We start from the raw sequence: 20344 nt of genomic DNA, 5'->3' as shown, positions 1-20344 counted from the left end.
CACAGCGAAGTTGAGCAGGAGGAACAGAGTTGTCCCATGTACCCTCTGCCCGTTCCTCCCCTGTATCAACATCCTCCTCCAGATGGTACATTTGTTATAAGTGATGAACCTACACTGACACATCATCATCACCCAGACCCCACAGTTTACATCAGGGTTCCCTCTTGGTTTGGACAAATGTATAATGACATGTATCCACTGATATAGTATCTTTCAGAGTAGTTTCATTGCCCTAAAAATCCTCTGTGCTCAGCCTGTTCATTCCTCCTTCCCCCCAACATCTTATTTTTTATTGTTTCCACAGCTTTGTCTTTTCCAAAGTGTCATACTGTTGGAATCATACAGTATATATGACTCAGACAGGCTTCTTTCACTTACTAATGTGCATTTAAGGTCCCTCCATGTCTTTTCATGACTTGATAGCTCGTTTCTCTTTAGCACTGACTAACATTCCATTGTCTGGATGGAACAGAGTTTGTTCATCCTGTCACCTGTTGAAGGACATCTTGGGTGCTTTCAAGTCTTGGCAGTTATTATTAGAGTGGCATACAGGCTTTTGTGCAGCTGTAAGTTTTCAACTCACTTGGTAAATACCAAGGATCACGACTGCTAGATAATATGGCAAGAGTATGTTTAGTTTGGTAAGAAACTGCCAAACTGTGTTCCAAAGTGGTTGCTACACCATTTTGTGTTCCCACCAGCAATGATGAGAGTTCCTGTTGCTCCACATCCTGGTGAGCATTTGGTGATGTCAGTGCTCCAGATCTTGGCTGTTCTAATAGGTGTGTAGTGGTATCTCATTGTAGTCTTAATTTGCATTCCCCTGACAATGTATGATGCTAAACATCTTTTAATATACTTATTTGCCATCTGTATATATTCTTTGGTGAGAAGTCTGTTCAGCTTCCCTCCAGTTTTAAATCGGGGTGTTTGTTTTCTTGTTGAGTTTTAAGGGTTCTTTGCATATTTTGGATACCAGTACTTTATTGTATGTGTCTTTTGCAAATATTTTCTCCAACTTTACAGCTTGTTTTCTAATTATGTTGATGATGTCTTCCACAGAGCAGAAGTTTTAAATTTCAGTGAAGTCCAACTTATCAATTATTTTTTTCATGGATTGTGCCTTTGGTGTTGTATCTAAAAAGTCGTCATCATACCCAAGTTCACCTTGGTTTTCTCCTGTGTTATCTTCTAGGGGTTTTATAGCTTTGTGTTTCAACTTAGGTCTATGATCCATTTTCAGTTAATTTCTATGAAGGGTGTAAGGTCTGTATCTAGATTCTTTTTTGTTTTTGTTTTTTTTGCATGCAGATATCCATTTTTTCCAGTACCATTTGTTTGAAAAGACTATCTTTGCTCCATTGTATTGCCTTTGTGCCTTTGTCAAAGATCAGTTGATGATATTTGTGTGGGTCTATTTCTGGGCTCTCTACTCCACTGATCTATTTGTCTCTTTTTCACCAATACCACACTATCTTGATTATTGTAGATTTATTGTAAAGCTCAAATTTAGATGGTGTCAATCTTCCAACTTTGTTCTTCTCCTTCAACATTGCATTGGCTATTCTGGATTTTTTGCCTCTCCATATAAACTCTAGAATCAGTTGGTCAATATCCACAAAATAACTTGCTGGGATTTTGATTGGGATTGCTTTGAATCTATAGATCAAGTTGGGAAGAACTGACATCTTGATAATGAACTTTTTCTATTCATGACCATAGAATATCTCTCCATTAATTTGTTCTTCTTTGATTTAATTAATCAGAGTTTTGTACTTTTCCTCATATAGATCTTGTACATATTTTGTTAGATTTATTTAATTATGTATTTATTTCATATTTGGAATGCAAATGTAATGGTGTTTTGTTTTTAATTTCAAATTCCAATTATTAATTGCTGGTGTATAGGAAAGTGATTGACCATAACCACTTACTAGTTCCAGAAGTTGTTTTGTTGTTAATTCTTTTAGATTTTCTACCTAGACAATCATGTCATCTCTGAATAAAAACAGTTTTATTTCTTCTTTACCAATTTGTATACTTTTAATTTTCTTGTCTTGTTGCATTAGCTAGGATTTCCAGTATGATGTTGAAAAGGAGTGGTGAGAAAGGACATCCTTGTTTTGCTCCTGATTTTAGTAGGAAAGATTCTAGTTTCTCACCATTAAGTATAATGTTAGCTGTAGGTTTTTTGTAGATATTCTTTATCAAGTTGAGGAAATGCCTCTCTATTCCTAGTTTGTTGAGAGTTTTTGTCATAAGTGGGTGTTGAATTTTGTCAAATGCTTTTTCTGCATCTATTGATATGATCATGTAATATTTCTTCTTTAGCCTGTTGGTATGATGGATTACATTAATTGATTCTTGAATGCTGAACGAGTTTTGCATACCTGGGATAAATGTGACTTGGTCATGGTGTATAATTCTTTTTATAAATTGTTAGATTTAATTTGCAAATATTTTGTTGAGGATTTTTGCAAATATGTTCATGAGAGATTTTGGTCAATAGTTTTCTTTTCTTGTGATACCATTGTCTGGTTTTGGTATTAGGGTAATGCTGGCCACAGAGAATGAGTTACAAAGTATTCCCTCTGCTTCTATCATCTGAAAGAGATTGTAGAGAATTGGTATACATTTTTCCTTAAATGTTTGGTAGAATTCACCTGTGAATCCATCTAAGACTGGTGCCTTCTGTTTTGGAAAGTTATTAACCATTGATTCAATTTCTTTAATAGATATAGGACTATTCAGATTGTCTATTTCTTTTTCTTTGAGCTTTGGCAGATTGTATATTTCAAAGAATCAGTCCATTTCACCTAGATTATAAAATTCGTCGACATAAAGTTGTTCATAGTATTCCTTTATTATCCTTTTAATGTCCATGAGATCTGTAGTGATGTCTCCTCTTAGTTTTATGATATTAGTAATTTATGTCATCTATCCTTTTTTGTTTTTAGTTAACCTGACTAAAGGCTTATTAATTTTATTGATGTGTTCAAAGAACCAGCTTTTGGTTTCACTTATTTTCTCTATTGATTTCCCATTTTCAATTTCATTGATTTCTGGTCTAATTTTGTTTTTTTTCCTAATTTATTTATTTTATTTATTTATTTTTGGCTGTGTTGGGTCTTCGTTGCTGCGCATGGGCTTTCTCTAGTTGCGGCGAGTGGGGGCTACTCTTCATTGCGGTGCACAGGCTTCTCACTGCAGTGGCTTCTCTTGTTGTGGAGCAGGGGCTCTAAGCGTTCAAGCTTCAGTAGTTGTGGCACGTGGGCTCAGTAGTTGTGGCTCCCGGGCTCTAGAGCACAGGTTCAGTAGTTGCGACACACGGACTTAGTTGCTCCGCGGCATGTGGGATCTTCCCAGACCAGGGATTGAACCCACATCCCCTACATTGGCAGGTGGATTCTCAACCACTGTGCCACCAGGGAAGTCCCTGGTCTAAGTTTTATTATTTATTTTCTTATTTTGAGTTTGATTTGTTCTTCTTTTTCTGGCTTCCTAAGATAAAAGCTTAGATAATTAGTTTCAGATCTTTCTTCATTTCTAATATATACATTCAGTGTTATAAATTCCCCTCTAAGCACTGCTTTCATTGCATCCCACAAATTTTGATGAATTGTATTTTTATTTTCATTCAGTTCTAAATATTTAAAATTTTTCTTGGGATTCTTTTCATTGACTCATGTGTTATTAGATGTACGTTGTTTAATCTCCACATACTTGAGGAGTTTTCCAGCTATCTGTATCTTTTGATTTCTAGTTTAATCCATTGTGGTCTGAGAGCATATATTTTTTGATTTCTATTCTTTTACACTTGTTAAGGTGTGTTTTATGGCCCAAAAGTGTCCTATTTTGGGAACTATTCCAAATGAGCTTGAGAAGAATGTGTATTCTTCTGTTGTTGGATGAAGTAGTGTATAGATGTCCATTATATCCAGTTGATTGACGGTGCTATTGAGTTCACCTATGTCCTTATGGATTTTCTGCCTGCTGGATCTGTCCATTTCTGAGAGAGGGGTGTTGAAGTCTCCAACTCTAATAGAGCTCATCTATTTCTCCCTGAAGTTCTATCAGTTTGTGACTCATGTATTTTTTTTTTTTTGAGGTACACGGTCCTCTCACTGTTGTGGCCTCTCCCGTTGTGGAGCACAGGCTCTGTACACGCAGGCTCAGTGGCCATGGCTCATGGGCCCAGCCGCTCCGCGGCATGTGGGATCTTCCCAGCCCGGGGCACGAACCCGTGTCCCCTGCATCCGCAGGTGGACTCTCAACCACTGCACCACCAGGGAAGCCCGTGCCTCATGTATTTTGATGCTCTGTTGTTAGGCACATACATGTTAAGTATTGCTATGTCTTCTTGGTGTATTGACCCCTTCATCATTATGTAACATTCTTTTTATCCCTGATAGTTTTCCTCGCTCTGAAGTCTGTTCTGTCTGAAATTAATATAGATACTCCTGCTTTCCTTTATCAGTGTTAGCATGGTATACTTCTCTCCATCCCTTTGCTTTTAATCTATATGTGTCTTTATTTACAGTGGAATTCTTGTTGAAAACATACAGTTGGGTCTTATTGTTTGATCACTGTATAATCTCTTTTAATTGATACACTTAATCATTGACACGTAAAGTGATTATTGATATGGTTGGAGTAACAGCTACCATATTTGTTACTGTTTTCTATTTGTTGCCCTTGTCCTTTGTTCCTATTTTTTTTCTGCTCTTTTTCTGCCTCTTGTGGTTTTAATTGAGCATTTTGTATGATTTCATTTTCTTTCTTTTCCTAGCATAGCAGATATATATAGATACATATAAATTTTTTTAGTGGTTGTCCTATAATTTGCAATATGCATTTACAATGAATGGAACTGCATTTTCAAGTAACATTGACCACTTTACAGTAATGGGAATATTTTATAACAAAATGTTCCTAATTCCTTCCTCCTGTGCCCTGTATCTTTGTTGTCATTTATTTCACTTACCCATGAGCTATAATCTGAATACATTTTTGCTATTTTTATTTTTAATAATAATCATTAAATTATTATGTTCTGTCAGATCAATTAAGGATTAAAAACGTAAAGTTTTAACTTTCCCTTTATTTATTCCTTCTCTAATGCTCTTCCTTTCTTTATGTGGATCTGAGTTTCTGATTTATGCCATTTTTTTTCTCTCCTAAGGACTTCTTTCTTTTTTTTTTTTTTTTTTTTTTTTTTCTTTTTGCTGTATGCGGGCCTCTCACTGTTGTGGCCTCTCCCGTTGCGGAGCACAGGCTCCGGACGCGCAGGCCCAGTGGCCATGGCTCACGGGCCCAGCCGCTCCGCGGCATATGGGATCCTCCCAGACCGGGGCACGAACCCGTATCCCCTGCATCGGCAGGCGGACTCTCAACCACTGCGCCACCAGGGAGGCCCATGGACTTCTTTCTTTTAACATTTCTTGCAAGCCAAATCTACTGGCAAAAAAATCCCCTCTTTTTTTTTTGTCTGATACAGTGCTCTGTAGTCCTGTCAGCATGTCTCAGTCTTTGGTGAGCCTGTGCCCTTGGACTGTGAACTTCACCACTGCTTCTCCTTTCTTCCCCCCTTTGGTGGGACTGGATGACTAGAGGCGGTGGAGCTGGGTATTTTCCTGCCCCAGCGTTGATTAGGCCCTGATAAAACCCCGGCAGGTCACACTCTGGTGACTATTTCTCCTGAGGGCAGCCTCGTTAAGAACAGAGTGTTCCTTTCCTCCTCTCCCTGCCAGAAACACAAGGGGATTTTCCTCCAATACTCACTGTGACCCCCAGGTCAAGCTCTTGGAGGTAAAACTGACAGAAGTATGGGGCCCCCTAAAAATGACCCCTGGGGTTTCTAACTCTCAGGATTGTCCACGCTGAGCCTCCAGCAGTTCATCCATTGCAGCAGGTGGGTTTCCTTCCCTGGTGCTGGCTCCCACAGAGGTTTCTGCTCTGGTGGCTCTCTGTACCTGCCCATCTGTCTCACCAGTTTGGGGCAGGCTTTTGCCCTGTGACCTCAGTTCTCTGACAGATCTAAGAACAGCTGGCAATTTCCCAGTCTGTTCAGGTTTTCACCTGCTGTTAGGGTGGAGTGGCAACTTCCAGGCCTCTTACGTGCTGGGCACCAGAAGTGAACTTTCACTTTAAAATGGTTATTTTTATATTTTGTGAATTTCACCTCAGCACATTTAAGAAATGCATGTTGTAATCTCCGCAGCAACTGCAAAGCTCGAGCGCCTTCTCCCGAGTCCGTGCTCGCTGGCGGCCGCTGGGTCCATCAGGGCTGCCATCTCAGTGGCTGTGCCTGGGGCTTGTGCAGATGTCTCCATACACCTTCCAAGCAGCCTTGTTCTGCAGGCTCCTGCCCCATAGCCCCACGACAGGGTTCAGCTCTCACCCCGTCTCCGCATCCAGCCTGGGGACCGCTGGCTTTGTGTGGGGGGCAGGCCGCCACATGAGGTGGGAGCCAGGTGCATGAGGTCTGGCTTCACCTGGGCGGGGGCCTCCCTGTGTTCAGTGCTCCCCAGACCAACAGTGATCTTGGCTCATGGGCTCCAGAAGGAGAGGGTGCTGTGTGAGAGGCCGGATGCACAGGGTCACAAAGCCCACATGTGCTGGGGCTCTGAGAAGTGCCAGACGTACAGGGAGGTGCTCCTCCCAGCTTCCCGCAGGGCTGGCAGGCATCACTGCAGGGCTGTCCACGAATACCTGTTCTTTTCTCACTGAGGACCAAGTATGTGCTCAGAAGCAGAGGTTCTGTGGAGAGCTCATCAGAAGTGGTTTCATTCCAACCCAAGGGGCCGAGAGTCTAGTCGGAGGGTGTCGGGGGGAGGGGGGAGGGGGCTCGGTGCAGTGGGGGGCAGCTTCGGGAGGGGAAAGGTTACCTGCCCAGGCCCAGGTGTGGCATCCAGGGTGGCTGCCCAGAGAAGCGAGAGCCTTCACCGTGAGGCCCTGAGGCACAGACAGGTGGGGTGGCCTTTGCCTGCGCCCCAAGTGGTACCACTGCTTGGGGACGGATGATGGCCCAGGCTCCACGTGCTTGTCCTTGGGTTTCAGTTCCTGAGAGCACGGGATTGATACTCACAGGCCTCTCAGGGCAGCTGGTGGACGTCGCGTGCAGGGTGTGCGAGGCCTACCTGGGGCGGCTGGAGCACGAGGACATCGACCTGTCTGAAGACGCCGCCAAGGACCTCACGGAGGACGAGTGGAAGGACGTGACCCAGCAGTACTACACGCTCATTCAGTAAGACGCCTGGTCGGCACCCTCTGGGGCCTGCCCGATGCTCGCGTTATCCAGAGGATGCTGGGTGGACTTTAGGGGTTGTCTGGGGATGTTGGCCCCTGGGACGTCTGGGGTGCCTGTCTGGGAGTTGGGGTGCCTTTTTGGGTGCCTGCCCAGGCCCCTGTTGGCTGATAAGAGGATGGCACGGCCAGGCGAGGCTGTGGCACCTTGCGCACCCTGCGTGTCCTTTGCGTCATTTGGGGCCACAGCTGCCCTGGGCATCCCCTTCATGGCCAGGCTGCCTGGCTGGCTCTGGGTGGTCGGGACTGGCAGGGCCGTTGCTCGGCCCAGGCCTCCTGACTCCACGACTGTCAATTGCCTCTCACTACCTGGGGGCCCTCTGCGGAGGGCTGCGACCTCTCACAGTGGCCGACAGCGAGAAGCTGGGGCAGAGGCGGGCCAGCACCCGTGGCGGGAGACGCTGTCCGCCGAGGGAACAAGGCAGCAAAGGAGCCCTTGCTTTGGAGGATCTGCCTGCAGCCCACACGCACCATCCCAGGGTCGTTTCTGTTGTTTTACTCCTTTCCTTCTTTGGATTAAGTATTTTCTTTTTTATTGGATGTAAATACAGTAAAGGGCACGCCATGTGCTGATGGTATTTGTCCAGGTGGATGAAAGTCTGCATATGTGCTCACTGTGTAGCCACCACCCAGATCAAGATAAAGGACATTCCTAGCCCCCCAGCCCCCCTAGTAACCCTTCCCAGGCAGGACCCCACCGAGGTCACACCTCCTCTGACTCCCACCACCTCCACCAATGTTGCTGTGGAATTTCATATTCATGGAATCATACAGGGGTTGTCTCATTTGTGACTTCTGCTCAACACAAGACCTGTGAGATTTATCCAAGTTGGTGCAGAAGCTCATTCTTTTCTGTTGCTGTGCGGAATCCCATCCTTTCAATGGACCACAGAGCCCTTACTCCTTCTGCTGTGGATGGGCAGGTGGGATACCACCAGTTTTAAACAATTCCCAAAGTGGCTATGCAGCTTCATAAGCCAGCCATGATACGTGTCCACGCACCCCACTCCCCGCGCCGTGGACGGCCCTTGGCACTGTCACACTTTTTCATTTTCCCTTCTTCGTCGTCTCATCGTGGCCTTAGTTTGCGTTTCTCTGATGACTGATGGTGATGAACATAGTTTCATATGCTTACTGGCCATTTAGCTATGTTCTCTCGTGAAGTGCTTATTCAAATCTTTTGATCATGAAAGAGAAAGAGGTTGGTTCTCTGTTTATAAAGTTGATTTCTAAGAGTTCTCTACATATTCGTCACCAAGTCCTTTGTTGGAGATGTGCATTAAGCATACCTCCTCCCAGTGCATGACTTGTCTTTTTACCTTTCAATGAAATTTCTTGATGAGGTCCACTGTTTTCATTTTTTCCCTATTATGGTAGGTCAAGTGCTGGTTAAGAAATCTGTGATTATTCAAGGTCATGAAGATGTTCCCCTATGATTTCTTTTACATGTTTTACTGTTTTTCTGTTCACTTTTAGCTTTTCATGATTAATTAATCTTAACTTTTATGTAAGATAAGAGATAAGAATCAAGGTTCCTTTTTTGTATAGAGATATTCACTGTGAATAAAAAATAAGCATGAATTTTGGCAGAACTTGCTTTCAGCCCTGATCAGCACTGATCTATTTTGGTAACTGTTTCATGTATACTTGAATACAATGTGTATCTGCATTGCTAGGTGGTGTGTTATTAAAAGTGTCAATTAAGTCAAGTTAGTTATTCAAATCTATATTCTTACTGATTATTTTGCCTGCTTGTTCTCTGAGATACTGAGAGAGCCCAGTTAAAATCTCCAACTGTATTTGAGGTATTAATAGACATAAAGAGGGTATTTCATAATAAAAGAATCCAATCAAAGGAATCAAAACAATCTGGACTTGGATGTCGTGAATACCACATCAGAATATATAAAACAATCACAGAATTAAAAAGAGAAATAGAAATGCAACTGATTTTTGTGTTGTGACTTTGTATTCTGCTACTTTGCTGAATTCATTTATTAGCTGTTCAATTTTTTTTTTTTTTTTTGGCGGTATGCGGGCCTCTCACTGTTGTGGCCTCTCCCGTTGTGGAGCACAGGCTCCGGATGCGCAGGCTCAGCGGCCATGGCTCACGGGCCCAGCCGCTCCACGGCATGTGGGATCTTCCCAGACTGGGGCACGAACCCGTGTCCCCTGCATCAGCAGGCGGACTCTCAACCACTGCGCCACCAGGGAAGCCCCATAGCTGTTCAATTTTTGGGAAAAGTTTGAGAAGGACTTGTATTAGTTCTTCTTTAAATGTTTGGTAGATTTCACCAGTAAAGCCATCACGTCTAGGGCATTTCTTTGTTGGGAGAGTTTTGATTACTGATTCAAGCCCCTTAGTTGTTATAGGTCTATTCATATTTTCTGTGTCCTCATGATTTAGTCTCAGTAGGTTTTGTGTTTCTGGAAATTTGTGTATTTCCTCTAAGTTTTCCAGTTTGTTGGTGTATAGCTGTCCATAGTACTCTCTTATAATCTTTTTTTATTTTTGTAAAATCAGTAGTAATGTCCCTAATATCATTTTTGATTTTAGTATTTTGAGTTTTCTCTGTTTTTTCCTTAGTCCATCTAGCTAAAAGTTCATCTACTTTGTTGATCTTTCCAATGAACCAACTTTTGGTTTTATTCATTTTCTCTATTGTTTTTCTATTTTGATTAATTCTGCTCTAATCTTTATTATTTCCTTCCTCCTGCTAGCTTTGGGTTTAGCTTGTTCTTCTTCTTTTTCTAGTTTCTTAAGCTGTAAAGTTAGGTTATTGGTTTGAGATTTTTCTCATTTTTTAATGTAAGCCTTTATAGCTCTACATTTTCCCCTTGGTACTGTTTTCACTACATCCCATAAGTTTTGACATGTTGCGTTTTAATTTTCATTTAACTCTAAGTATTTTCTTTTTTCTTTAAAATTTATTTAGTTAGTTAGTTAGTTTTGGCTGCACTGGGTCTTCGTTGCGGTGCACAGGCTTCTCATTGCGGTGGCCTGTCTTGTCATGTAGCCGGGGCTCTTGGTGCATGGGCTTCAGTAGTTGTGGACATGGGCTCAGTAGTTGTGGCTCTCAGGCTCCAGAACACAGGCTCAGTAGTTGTGGTGCACGGGCTTAGTTGCTTCACAGCATGCGGGATCTTCCCAGACCAGGGCTTGAACCCCTGTCCCCTGCAATGGCAGGTGGATTCTTAACAGCTGCGCCACCAGGGAAGTTCCTATCTCTAAGTATTTTCTAATTTCCCTTGTGGTGTCTACTTTTATCCATTGGTTGTTTAAGAAAGTGTTGTTGAATTTCCACAGATTTGTGAATTTTCCAGTTGTACTTCTGTCATTGATTTCTAACTTCATATCATGATCAGAGAGTATACTTTGTATGATATCTATCTTTTAGAACCGATTAAGAGTTAATTTGTGGCCTAACTTATGGTCTATCTTGGAGAATGTCTCATGTGCACTTAAGAACGATGTGTATGTTGTTGTTGGGTGGAGTGTTCTGTATGTTTCTGTTAGATCTAGGTGATTTACTGTGTTAAGTCATCTATTTCCTTATCTTCCGTCTTGCTCTTTTATTCATTATTGAGAGTGTGGGGTATTGAAGTCTCCAGTTATTGTAGAACTGTCTATTTCTCCCTTCAATTCTGTCAGTTTCTACTTCATGTATTTTCATGGTCTGTCATTAGATACATAAATTTTTATAATTGTTATGTCTTCTTGCTGAGGAAGATATAACCTTATTAATATATTATGTCGTTCTTTATCTCTGGTAAACTGTTTGACTGCAAGTCTATTTTGTCTGATATTAGTATAGCCACATCTCCTCTCTTTAGTTACTGTTTGCATGGAATATCTTTTCCATCCTTTTACTTTCAGTCTATTTGTGGCTTTAGGTCTAAAGTGAGTCTCTTCTAGACAGCATATGGTTGGATCATGTGTTTTTAATTCATTCTGCAGATCTATGTCTTTCGATTGGAGAGTTTAATCCACTTACATTAAAAATAATAACTGATAAGAAGGGACTTCTTTTTTTTTACAGCTAAATTTTTTTAAAATAAATTTATTTTATTTTTGGCTGTGTTGGGTCTTCGTTGCTGCATGGGTTTTCTCTAGTTGTGGCGAGCTGGAAACTCTGGAAATCAGATTCTCCTCCTTCTCCAGGGTTTGCTGTTTCATGTTATTGTTTCTATTTATTGTTTTTGGTTTTTTGACTTCTGCAGTCTGTCTCTGTGCCTGAGGTGTAAATTTAAGGTCTTCTTAGGTCTTTTCTATGCCTTTCTCTGGGCATGTACAGTCACTTTCTAATTTTCCCTTTATATGCAGTTGTTTTTAAATGTCCTAGTCTTTTAATGTCTGGCTCTCCAAAAGGGAAGAAGAATAAAATGAAGGGGAGGGAAGGGTGCTGGCCCTTTAAATCCCCTGGAAGGCACTTCAGCTGGAGGGGGTGGGGCTTATAACACTGGGGGTGAGGTCCAGCAATAATGGCTGCCTGTCTTATTTGTCTGTACCTCTATCATCAGGAGGAGCAACCAGTGATCAGAGAGAGCACAGATCCCCAATATCTGGAGGACAGGGTTCTTTTTTCCCCGCCCTGGCTCCTGCAAGCTGTGTGCAAGCTGCTCCAGGACCCATGCACAGCTGCCTGCCACAGGGGTGGGACATGGGGAGCTGCTACAGTGCTAAGAACTGGTATTGACCAAAATTAACTTCAATTTACTGTCTAAGGCTTCCCTCAGAGGTTGCACACCTTTAGTAGACTCCAGAGTTGCAAAACAGTCACTCTTTGTTCACAACCCCAGTCCTTTCCAGCCACTAATCTTTTTCTGTCTCTATGGGTTGTATTTTCTGGTTTTTAATAATACTGAGTCTTCCAATCCACAGATATAGAATGTTTCTCCACTTGTTTAGGACTTTTAAAGTGTGTATCAACAATGTTTTATAGTTTTCAGAGTTCAAAATTTATACTTCTCTTGCTAAATTTATTCCTGTATGTTTTATTATTTTTAATACTATTATGAATGGAATTAATTTCTTAATTTTAATTTCAGAATTTTTGTTGGTAGCATATAGGAATGCAATTGATTTTTGTATATTGATCTTGTAACTGTGACTTTTGCTGAACTCATTTATTAGTTCTAATAGTTTTCAGTGTGTGTGTGTGTGTGTGTGTGTGTGTGTGTGTTCCTTAGAATTTTCTACATGCAGTATATGTCATTGTAGAAAACAATTTTATTTCTTCATTTCCAGTCTTGAGTTCCAGGAACTCAAGATTGGTCTAACATTCAAAAGTTGATCAGTTGCATATTCTTCAACCTTAAAAGGAAGGAAGTTCTGTCAAATGCTACAACATGGATGGACTTTGAGAACATTATAATGTGTGAAATAAGCAAGACACAAAAAGATAAATAATGTATGATTCCACTCGTATGAGGTACTCAGAGCCATCAAAATTACAGAGACAGAAAGTAGAATGGTGGTTGCCAGGGGCTAGGAGTTAATGGGTACACAGTTTCAGTTTACAAGATGATGGTGGTGATGTTTGCACAAAGTGAGTGTACTTAATACCACTAAACTGTACACTTAAAAATATTTAAGGTAGTAAATTTAATGTTATATGTATTTTACCACAGTAAAATTTTTGGAAAAAAAAGTAAATTGGTAAATTTCATCATGTTTACAGAATAAAGAAGAAAAACTGTATGAGCATCTCAGTAGATGCAAAACACTGATGGAATTCAATGTGTCCATGTTAAGTTTTGTTGTTGTTTTTAGCAAACTAGGAAAAGAAAGAAACCTCCTTAATTTGATAAAGTTTATCTATAAAAATCCTAAAGCTAATATATTTCTTAATGGTTATGAACTGAAAGTGTTCTCCTAGAAATCAGAATGAAACAAAAATTCCCACTATCATGACGTCTAGTCAGTATTGACTGAACAATCTGTTGAGTTTAATAGTACAAGAAAAAGAAAGAAAAGGCATAAAATCAGAAAGGAAGACATAAAACTCTTTACTTACTGATGACCTAATTGTGCACATAGAAAATTTTAACAATCATAAAGAAAGTATCATAATTAAGTCAGTTTAGCAAGGTCACTAGGTACCAGGTCAATATACAAAAGCCCACTGTATTTCTGTGTACTATAACAATCACAAAATGAAATTTTAAAAATGAAATTTACAATAACATAAAAAACTTACAAATATCCAGAAAAAATATAACAAAATACAAGGAAAACCCTAAACTGAAAATTATAAAATTATACAGAGACATTAAAGACCCAATAAGTATGTGTGTGTGTTGTGTGTATGTGTGTGTGTATAAAACCACATTCATGAATTAGAAGACTCAGTGGTATAGAGATGTTTGTTTTTCCCAAACTAATCTATAGATTCATTGTAATCCCCATCAAAATCCATGAAGGGGGGTTCGTGCCCCGGTCCGGGAGGATCCCACATGCTGCGGAGCAGCTGGACCCGTGAGCCATGGCCGCTGAGTCTGCGCGTCCGGAGCCTGTGCTCCGCAACGGGAGAGGCCACAACAGTGAGAGGCCCGCGTACCGCAAAAAAAAAAAAAAAAGATTTCTTAAGTAGTTCTCTAAGACCACTAATCATAATTTAAAAGTTGATAAATTGTACTTTATTGACATTAAGCACTCTGTTTATCAAAAAACACTACAAAGAGAATGAAAAGATAAGCCACAAACTGGAGGAACATATTTACAACACGTATATCCAACAGAGGTCTCGGATCTAGGATCTTTAAAGAACACCCATAAATCAGTAAGAGAAACAATCCCATTGGAAATGTCACATAAGAAGACAGCAAATGGCCAATCAGCGCATGAAGAGACACTTAGCATCACTGAATTCATAATTCAAAGGTGAATTAAAACCACAGAGATGCCACTGCACACCCACAAGAACGGCTGAAAGGTTAGCCAAGATGTGGAGCGCCGGAGCCTAAATCTGCTGCGGGGGCGGGGGCGGGGGAAGGGGGTGCGGGGGTGTCTGGAAATCGGTGTAGCCTGTCTAGAAAAGCCTCAGGCGTTTCGTATAAATTGAGGCATCTACATACCCTACAACCCAGCTCTGCCGTGCTTGGGGCGTTTGTCCAAGAGAAATGAAAACACATCTGCAGAGGGTCTTCATTCATAATCTGGAAACCACCAACAGTGTGAAGAACTTGCTGCTGATGCCTGCAACACCACACGTGGCTCTCAACGTCGTTCTGTTGACTGAACGAGCCCCCGGTGCGAAGTTCAGTGCCACAGGAGGCGTCCACACAGGGGCGGGGAGAACAGGTCAGAGGCAGAGGGGTCTGGCCGACGTGGTCTCCAGGGCAACATTTTGAGGGGTTGGAAGTGTTTGCATCTGGACCCGGGTGGCACCTGCACGAGAGCCCCATGCGAGAATGGTCAGCTCTCCCAGCAGGGCTGTGCCCTTGGCTCGAAGTCCCAGGTGTAACCAGTGGGTGGCAGCAGCAGACCCCGCAAGGGCCGCGGTGGCACCTTCCGAGCTAGGGAGCTCGTTAGGGAACCAGAGGGCGGTTAGCTCGGTCTGTCCCCATTCCTTCCTTGTTGAGGCTCCCGGGGTCCCCACGTGTGGTGTGCGTGTCGTCAGGACCAGAAGGGCAGGTGCTGTGTCCCTTTCTTTCTTATCATCAGCATCTGGGGGGACAGTGCTTGTTCTCTGGCGATTATGGGGGTGTCTGGGATGGGGAGCTTGGCCAGACCTTCACCTTAGGCTGGGGTCCCGCCTCCTCCCGACAGTCCTCTGCCCCCAGGGGGAAGCGACAGTTTTCCTATTGTGATGCACAAACTCACAGGGGACTCCATCCTGCCTGGATGCCGCTGCAAGGGGCTGAGGCCTCGTTCCTAGCCCCAGGGCTTGGATGCCCTGGGGAGAGAGGGGGGACCCTTCCCTGAGGGAAGATCAACCCCTGTCTTCTTCCTGAGCCCACGTCGACATTGCGTTTGCTGGTCTCCTGGGCAGCTCTGCCCCTGGCCATCAGGCTGGGCTCTCGGGGACCTGCCTCATTTCTCACGGCATCTGGGCTGGTCTCTGCTGCTGGACGGGAGGGTTACAGACAGCTCGGGACTCACACCTGCTTCTGCCAGGTCCTGTCTTCTCCCTGGGGTCAGGTAGAGCGTGTGCACCACCAAGGTGGGCCAGGGGGCTCCTGGGGCTCCCCTTCTGTGTGTCCTGTAAGAGCCAGGGGGCGAGGCCCCGTCTGACCCGTTGCCCACGTTCCCTGCACCAAAGGGGGCTCCTGCTTTCTCACGCCCCAAACTCTGCTCCTCGGTGTGGGGGCCTCTCCCCCACCATCGGGGACCCCACTCATCGCTTCTCCCTCCCTGTTGCCCCCCCTTCCCAGCAGGGTGGGCACAACATTGTGCACAGACGCCGTGTCCCAGAAAGCTTTTTCCCCATGCCAGGGCCATCCCTGCAGGTGGCGGCAGGTGGCCTCGGAGCCCAGCGCAGTGTCCTCTGCTGCAGTCCACCCTCGCGTGGGGTTGCGATGCGGCCCGGGCCGGGGTGGGTCTCCTGGTCCCAGGCTTCAGGGACGCACCAGCAGCCAAGCTCTGAACCCACGCAGACAGCTATGCCGTTTGCCTGCCTTATTCCCTTAAGTTATGGTGGGTTCCTGGGGCAGCCCCATGGCTGCCGTGACCATGTGGCCACCAGCCAATCTGGCAGTCAAGCCCACGGGACACTAAGCTGGCATCCAGCCTGAGTCAGCTGCAGGACCCTGGGTGCTGCTGGCGTGGGCAGCTCAGCTTTCCCACACGGGCCTGCAAGGGCCACCTTGACGTGGGTCCGGCACAAGGACCCTGGCCTTCATCTCCCGGCACCTTTTCTGGGCCCAGGCACAGCGCCCCGGGCTGTCCTCAAATCGGGGGTCCCCACGACCCTACAGGCCACGTTCCCGGGGAGCCCGTCGGGCGGGCAGGAGGATGTTCTGAGCCTGCCCCTCGCCCTTTCCTCGGGCGGCCACTTGCTGGCACCTGGGCACCGTCCTCAGAGTCTCACGGGCTTTCTGGATCTTGCTTTGTAGCGGCGAGGCGTTCATCTCCAATCCAAGAAATTACTTTTCGCAGTGCCAAGCTCTGCTGAAAAAAATCACCTCTGTGAACCCTCAGACGGAGATTGATGGGCTTCGGAACATCTGGATCGTAAAGCCCGCGGCCAAGTCCCGGGGCCGAGGTGAGTCCCGAGCTGGGCGCCCTGCGGGGACAGCCAGCCGTGGCGGCGGGGGGCCTGGGTGCCAGGCTTCCTGCGGGGCTCAGGACTCGCGGGTCCCAGGGAGCGGGCGTGCCAGTGACCCTGGTCTTCATGGCTGCTGTTCCAAGTTTTGCTAAGTAATTAGGATTAATTAGGAAGTTCCATCTCTGGTCCTCAGTTAGACTGTCTGTAGTTTTCTTTTTCGTATTTGCTCGCTCACCAGCTGCTGCAATGGAGTGAGGACTCCGCATCCAGCAGCAGTGGGGGCCTGGGCCCAGGGTGGTTATAAAACCCCCGGAAGCACTGGCCTCTTGAAGGCACATCCTGAGTGCCCTGTGAGCTCTGATCCTGGTGACCCCAGCTCAGGTTTTCTACTTCTCCTTGCGTCACGGCTATGACCGTGCCCTCTCATTTATTTCTAATGGTGAATACTGTGGGTTCTTCATTTAAAAACAGGATTTCAAGGTGATCTTCCAATCTTATGGGTGTTTCCGAAGAACCAACTTTTGGTTGCATTTTTTCACTTTTCATGTGAGGGATCGTTCCCTCTTGGTGCTGACTTAAATGCTAAGCTTATTTCTTCCCAAACATCCTTGTGCAGCAGTAGAAGCTTTCAGGCTATGGAAATGTCCTCCGAATACAGCCTTCCCTGCATCCTCTTCTTTATGTTATATGATGTTCTCTTTTTCCTGAGTATCTAAATAGACCTTACCCTTTGTTTGCATATTCTATTTGCCCCTTGAGTTATTTGAGGGGTTTTATTGTTGCGGTAAATTCATAAGTGGTTACTTTTTATGTGATTTTTAAAAAAGCTTTAATTTGTGACATTCCTGCATTCCTGAATATCCTGCATTCAGGATGTCCTGAAACATTCTCTTTCCTGAGCTTCTGCCTGCTCTCAGCAAGCACCCTCCTGGGCCGGGCCAGTTTCCCCCTCCGGGCTCTTTCGTGAGCCCAGACCTTCCACCCACTGCCGACACTGCATCCCCGGGGACGCTCCACAGACACCTCAAACCCACCTGTTCAAAACCGAGTGCACGCCATTGTGCCTGGTCACTGGCTATGCTTCCACCGCCTGACCCCCAACCCAGTGCCCCCGTCTACTCTTGGCCCAGGGGTGTGCAGCTTCGTCCTGGACTTTGGTCTCAAGACGGCAAGGTCTCCACTTGCTGTAACTGAAGAGCGGAGTCCTGTGTTTTGTGAGGAAAGCTCCCTCGTGCCCCGTGCTGTCACTGCCCCCGGGCCTCGCAAGTGGCACCCCGCCCCCCCCCGTGCCGGCCAGGAGAGCCAGACCGCCCCGCGTCTCGGCCTCTCCTCACGCTTGTCCATAGCAGGTTGGCAGGGAGGATGGCGAGTCCCCCCACCATCTTGTGACACAGTTCAGGCTTCCAGGGTGTCACGGCAGAGAAAGAGAGGGCTGGGGAGGGGGTCTGTCGGTGACATTAAATGCTGCAGCCCAGGGAAATGCACATCACTTTGGCTCAGATGTCACTGGTCACCACCAGTCACACGGCTTAACTTTGGGTCATACAAACCCTCCTGCAAAGTGGAGGGGTGGAGACGTGGGGGAAGAGTCGTGCACCCCAACCCCGCCCTGTTCACCCCCACTTGTCCAGTCGCCCTGGGTGTGAGGCCTCGCCGGCCCTTGGAGCCCATGGAGCAGCCCATCACCCCGCCTGCTGGTTTTCTGAAGCTGCAGAGCCCACCCTGCTTCCCTGCTCCCCCCACACCCGGGCCAGGGCTCAGCTCGCTGGCTGCCTCTTCACGGGGCCTCTGTCCCCATCCCCGACCTTCCCTGTTCTCAGTCCTCTCTGAAGCCCCGGGGTTGGCCTTGTGGTGGGCGAGCCTGGAGGGCTGCCCTGGCTGTGGCCTCTACCCCAAGGGCAGAGCTTTTCCCGCGCAGCCCCCAGCGCAGGACCGCAGGCGTTGTTCTGGGGCTGGGGGCTGAGCGGTGGCCTCTTGCAGACATAGTGTGCCTGAACCACGTGGAGGAGATCCTGGAGCTGGCGGCCACAGACCCGCCCCCCGCCAAGGGCAACATGTGGGTGGTGCAGAAGTACATCGAGATGCCCCTGCTCACCTACGACACCAAGTTTGACATCCGGCAGTGGTTCCTGGTCACTGACTGGAACCCGCTGACCATCTGGTTCTACAAGGAGAGCTACCTGCGCTTTTCGACGCAGCGTTTCTCCCTGGACAATCTGGACAGGTCAGTGGGGGTCAGCGAGGTGCCATCGAGGGTGGGCTCCCACCAGCACCTGGAGTGCGAGACAGGTCTCGTGTGCCCGGTGGGGTACTGTGCCGTGCTCGGGCCTGGGGAGGCTACTCAACCTCTCTCTGCAAGGGGCGGGCCCGGGCCCCCTGCCCATCAGAGCCAGTGCCTTGCGCCCCCATGGGGTGTGCACCTTCTCCAGAAAATCCTAAAAGCACCGACTGCCATGTGCTCGTGGGCAGCAGGCACCCTCTGCAGTGGGTGCCGCTGCCCCTCCGCTGGGAAGGCTGAGCGGCCAGCCGTGCCCCTCTGCTGACCACACGGGCCGGGCTCGGGGTGCAGCTCTGCTTGCTCTCTCGGTCCCCTCAGCCTGTGGAGGGAGGGGACAGGTAGAGCTCCTTTGGGTGGCTCCTGGGGACCAGCCCCTCAAATCCTGCAGTAGACCCTGCAGGGCCTTTGCTTTGTGAGCCCCCAGAGCCCTGTGTGGGGATCCTGCAGGTGGGGAAGCTGCTGGAGTGTCTGGGGAGGTGGGGGGCGGCTCCCTGACGAGGCAGCGTGTGGGACGTGAGGGTGGCCTGAGGGGTCCTCTGAGGATGACCCCAGCCATGCGGGGTTAGGAGGGGTGAAGACGATGCGAGCAGTACCCGATACAGGGTGCAGGGGGTGCCGGGCAGCAGCTCAGACCTGCAGGAGTGGGTGCCCTGGGGTGGGTGAACCCAGCCCCACTAGGGTCCCAGAGCGGGCAGGCCGGGTGGGTGTCAGGACAAGAGCCCACTAGCGAAGTCTTGGGAACGTGCCATTCTCCTGAGAGAATAGCTGCCACCTCTCTTTCCAAATGGCGGGCCTCCGTGGCTCTGCTTTGTGACCACACGTGGGGTGCCCAGCTGGGTGTCTAGGCATCTTGGCGGGGGCTACAGGGGAGCCCGTCTGTATCACGAGGACTGAAGTTTGCTTAACAGAGACCTTGAGGGGGTTCACTGTGCTCAAGCTGGGGGCTGTGACCACACCTGGGGTCATACCTGGCAGGAGCAGGCAGCTGGGACAAGTGGTCCTGGCCGGCAGCTCAAGGAGCTTTGTTCCCACCAGGCCGGGAGGGCCTGGAGGAGGGGTCCTGGGCTGACTGGGCAGTGAGAAGCCCCTGGAGCCCCTTCCAGCCTGCCCGGCCCTGCCAAGCTGTGAGCTGTGTGCCTGGCAGGTCTCTTACCCTCTCTGAGCCATTTCTCCATCCGGGACCATAACCCTCTACCCAGGCTGACAGGAGATTCTCTGAAATTGTTTCTGAACTGTGTCAGCTGCCAAACAGCACTGTTTTCAGCTCCCAAAACCCTTCTGTATGCCTGTGTCTTGTTTCTTGTAACTGTCTTACGGGAGTACAGCTCCCTCTTGGTCACAGGGGCGGTCTCACCACCCAGAACAAGATGGCAAATCCCCAGGCCCAAGGACACGTTTAAATGAAAATGACTTTGAACAGGACCCATGTATTTTATAATCTCCTAGTAGATGCTATTCAATTTAAATCCTGTTTAGAACAATGCCAGAGTATAAACGAATTAACTGAAAATTTCAGTTAGCAAATCCTTCCAGCCTTGGGGGGCTCTGACTC

At 46.7% G+C, this 20344-nt stretch overlaps 1 protein-coding gene across 1 annotated transcript in view; it reads left to right on the top strand.

Annotated features, from left to right (window-relative positions):
* The window catches only part of TTLL8 (tubulin tyrosine ligase like 8), a gene marked incomplete at its 3' end in the record, with an annotated part of 48316 nt that overhangs the window by 9535 nt on the left and 18437 nt on the right, over nucleotides 1-20344 (top strand). The window contains 3 exon segments of the mRNA XM_082635304.1: nucleotides 7060-7246; nucleotides 16363-16511; nucleotides 18495-18738. Of these exon segments, the coding sequence (XP_082491430.1) occupies nucleotides 7060-7246; nucleotides 16363-16511; nucleotides 18495-18738 (580 nt within the window).

This window comes from Mesoplodon mirus (assembly GCF_964341445.2).
Source record: "Mesoplodon mirus genome assembly, chromosome: 11".
Taxonomy (NCBI): domain Eukaryota; kingdom Metazoa; phylum Chordata; class Mammalia; order Artiodactyla; family Ziphiidae; genus Mesoplodon; species Mesoplodon mirus.
This window is presented reverse-complemented; position numbering and strand designations above follow the sequence as displayed.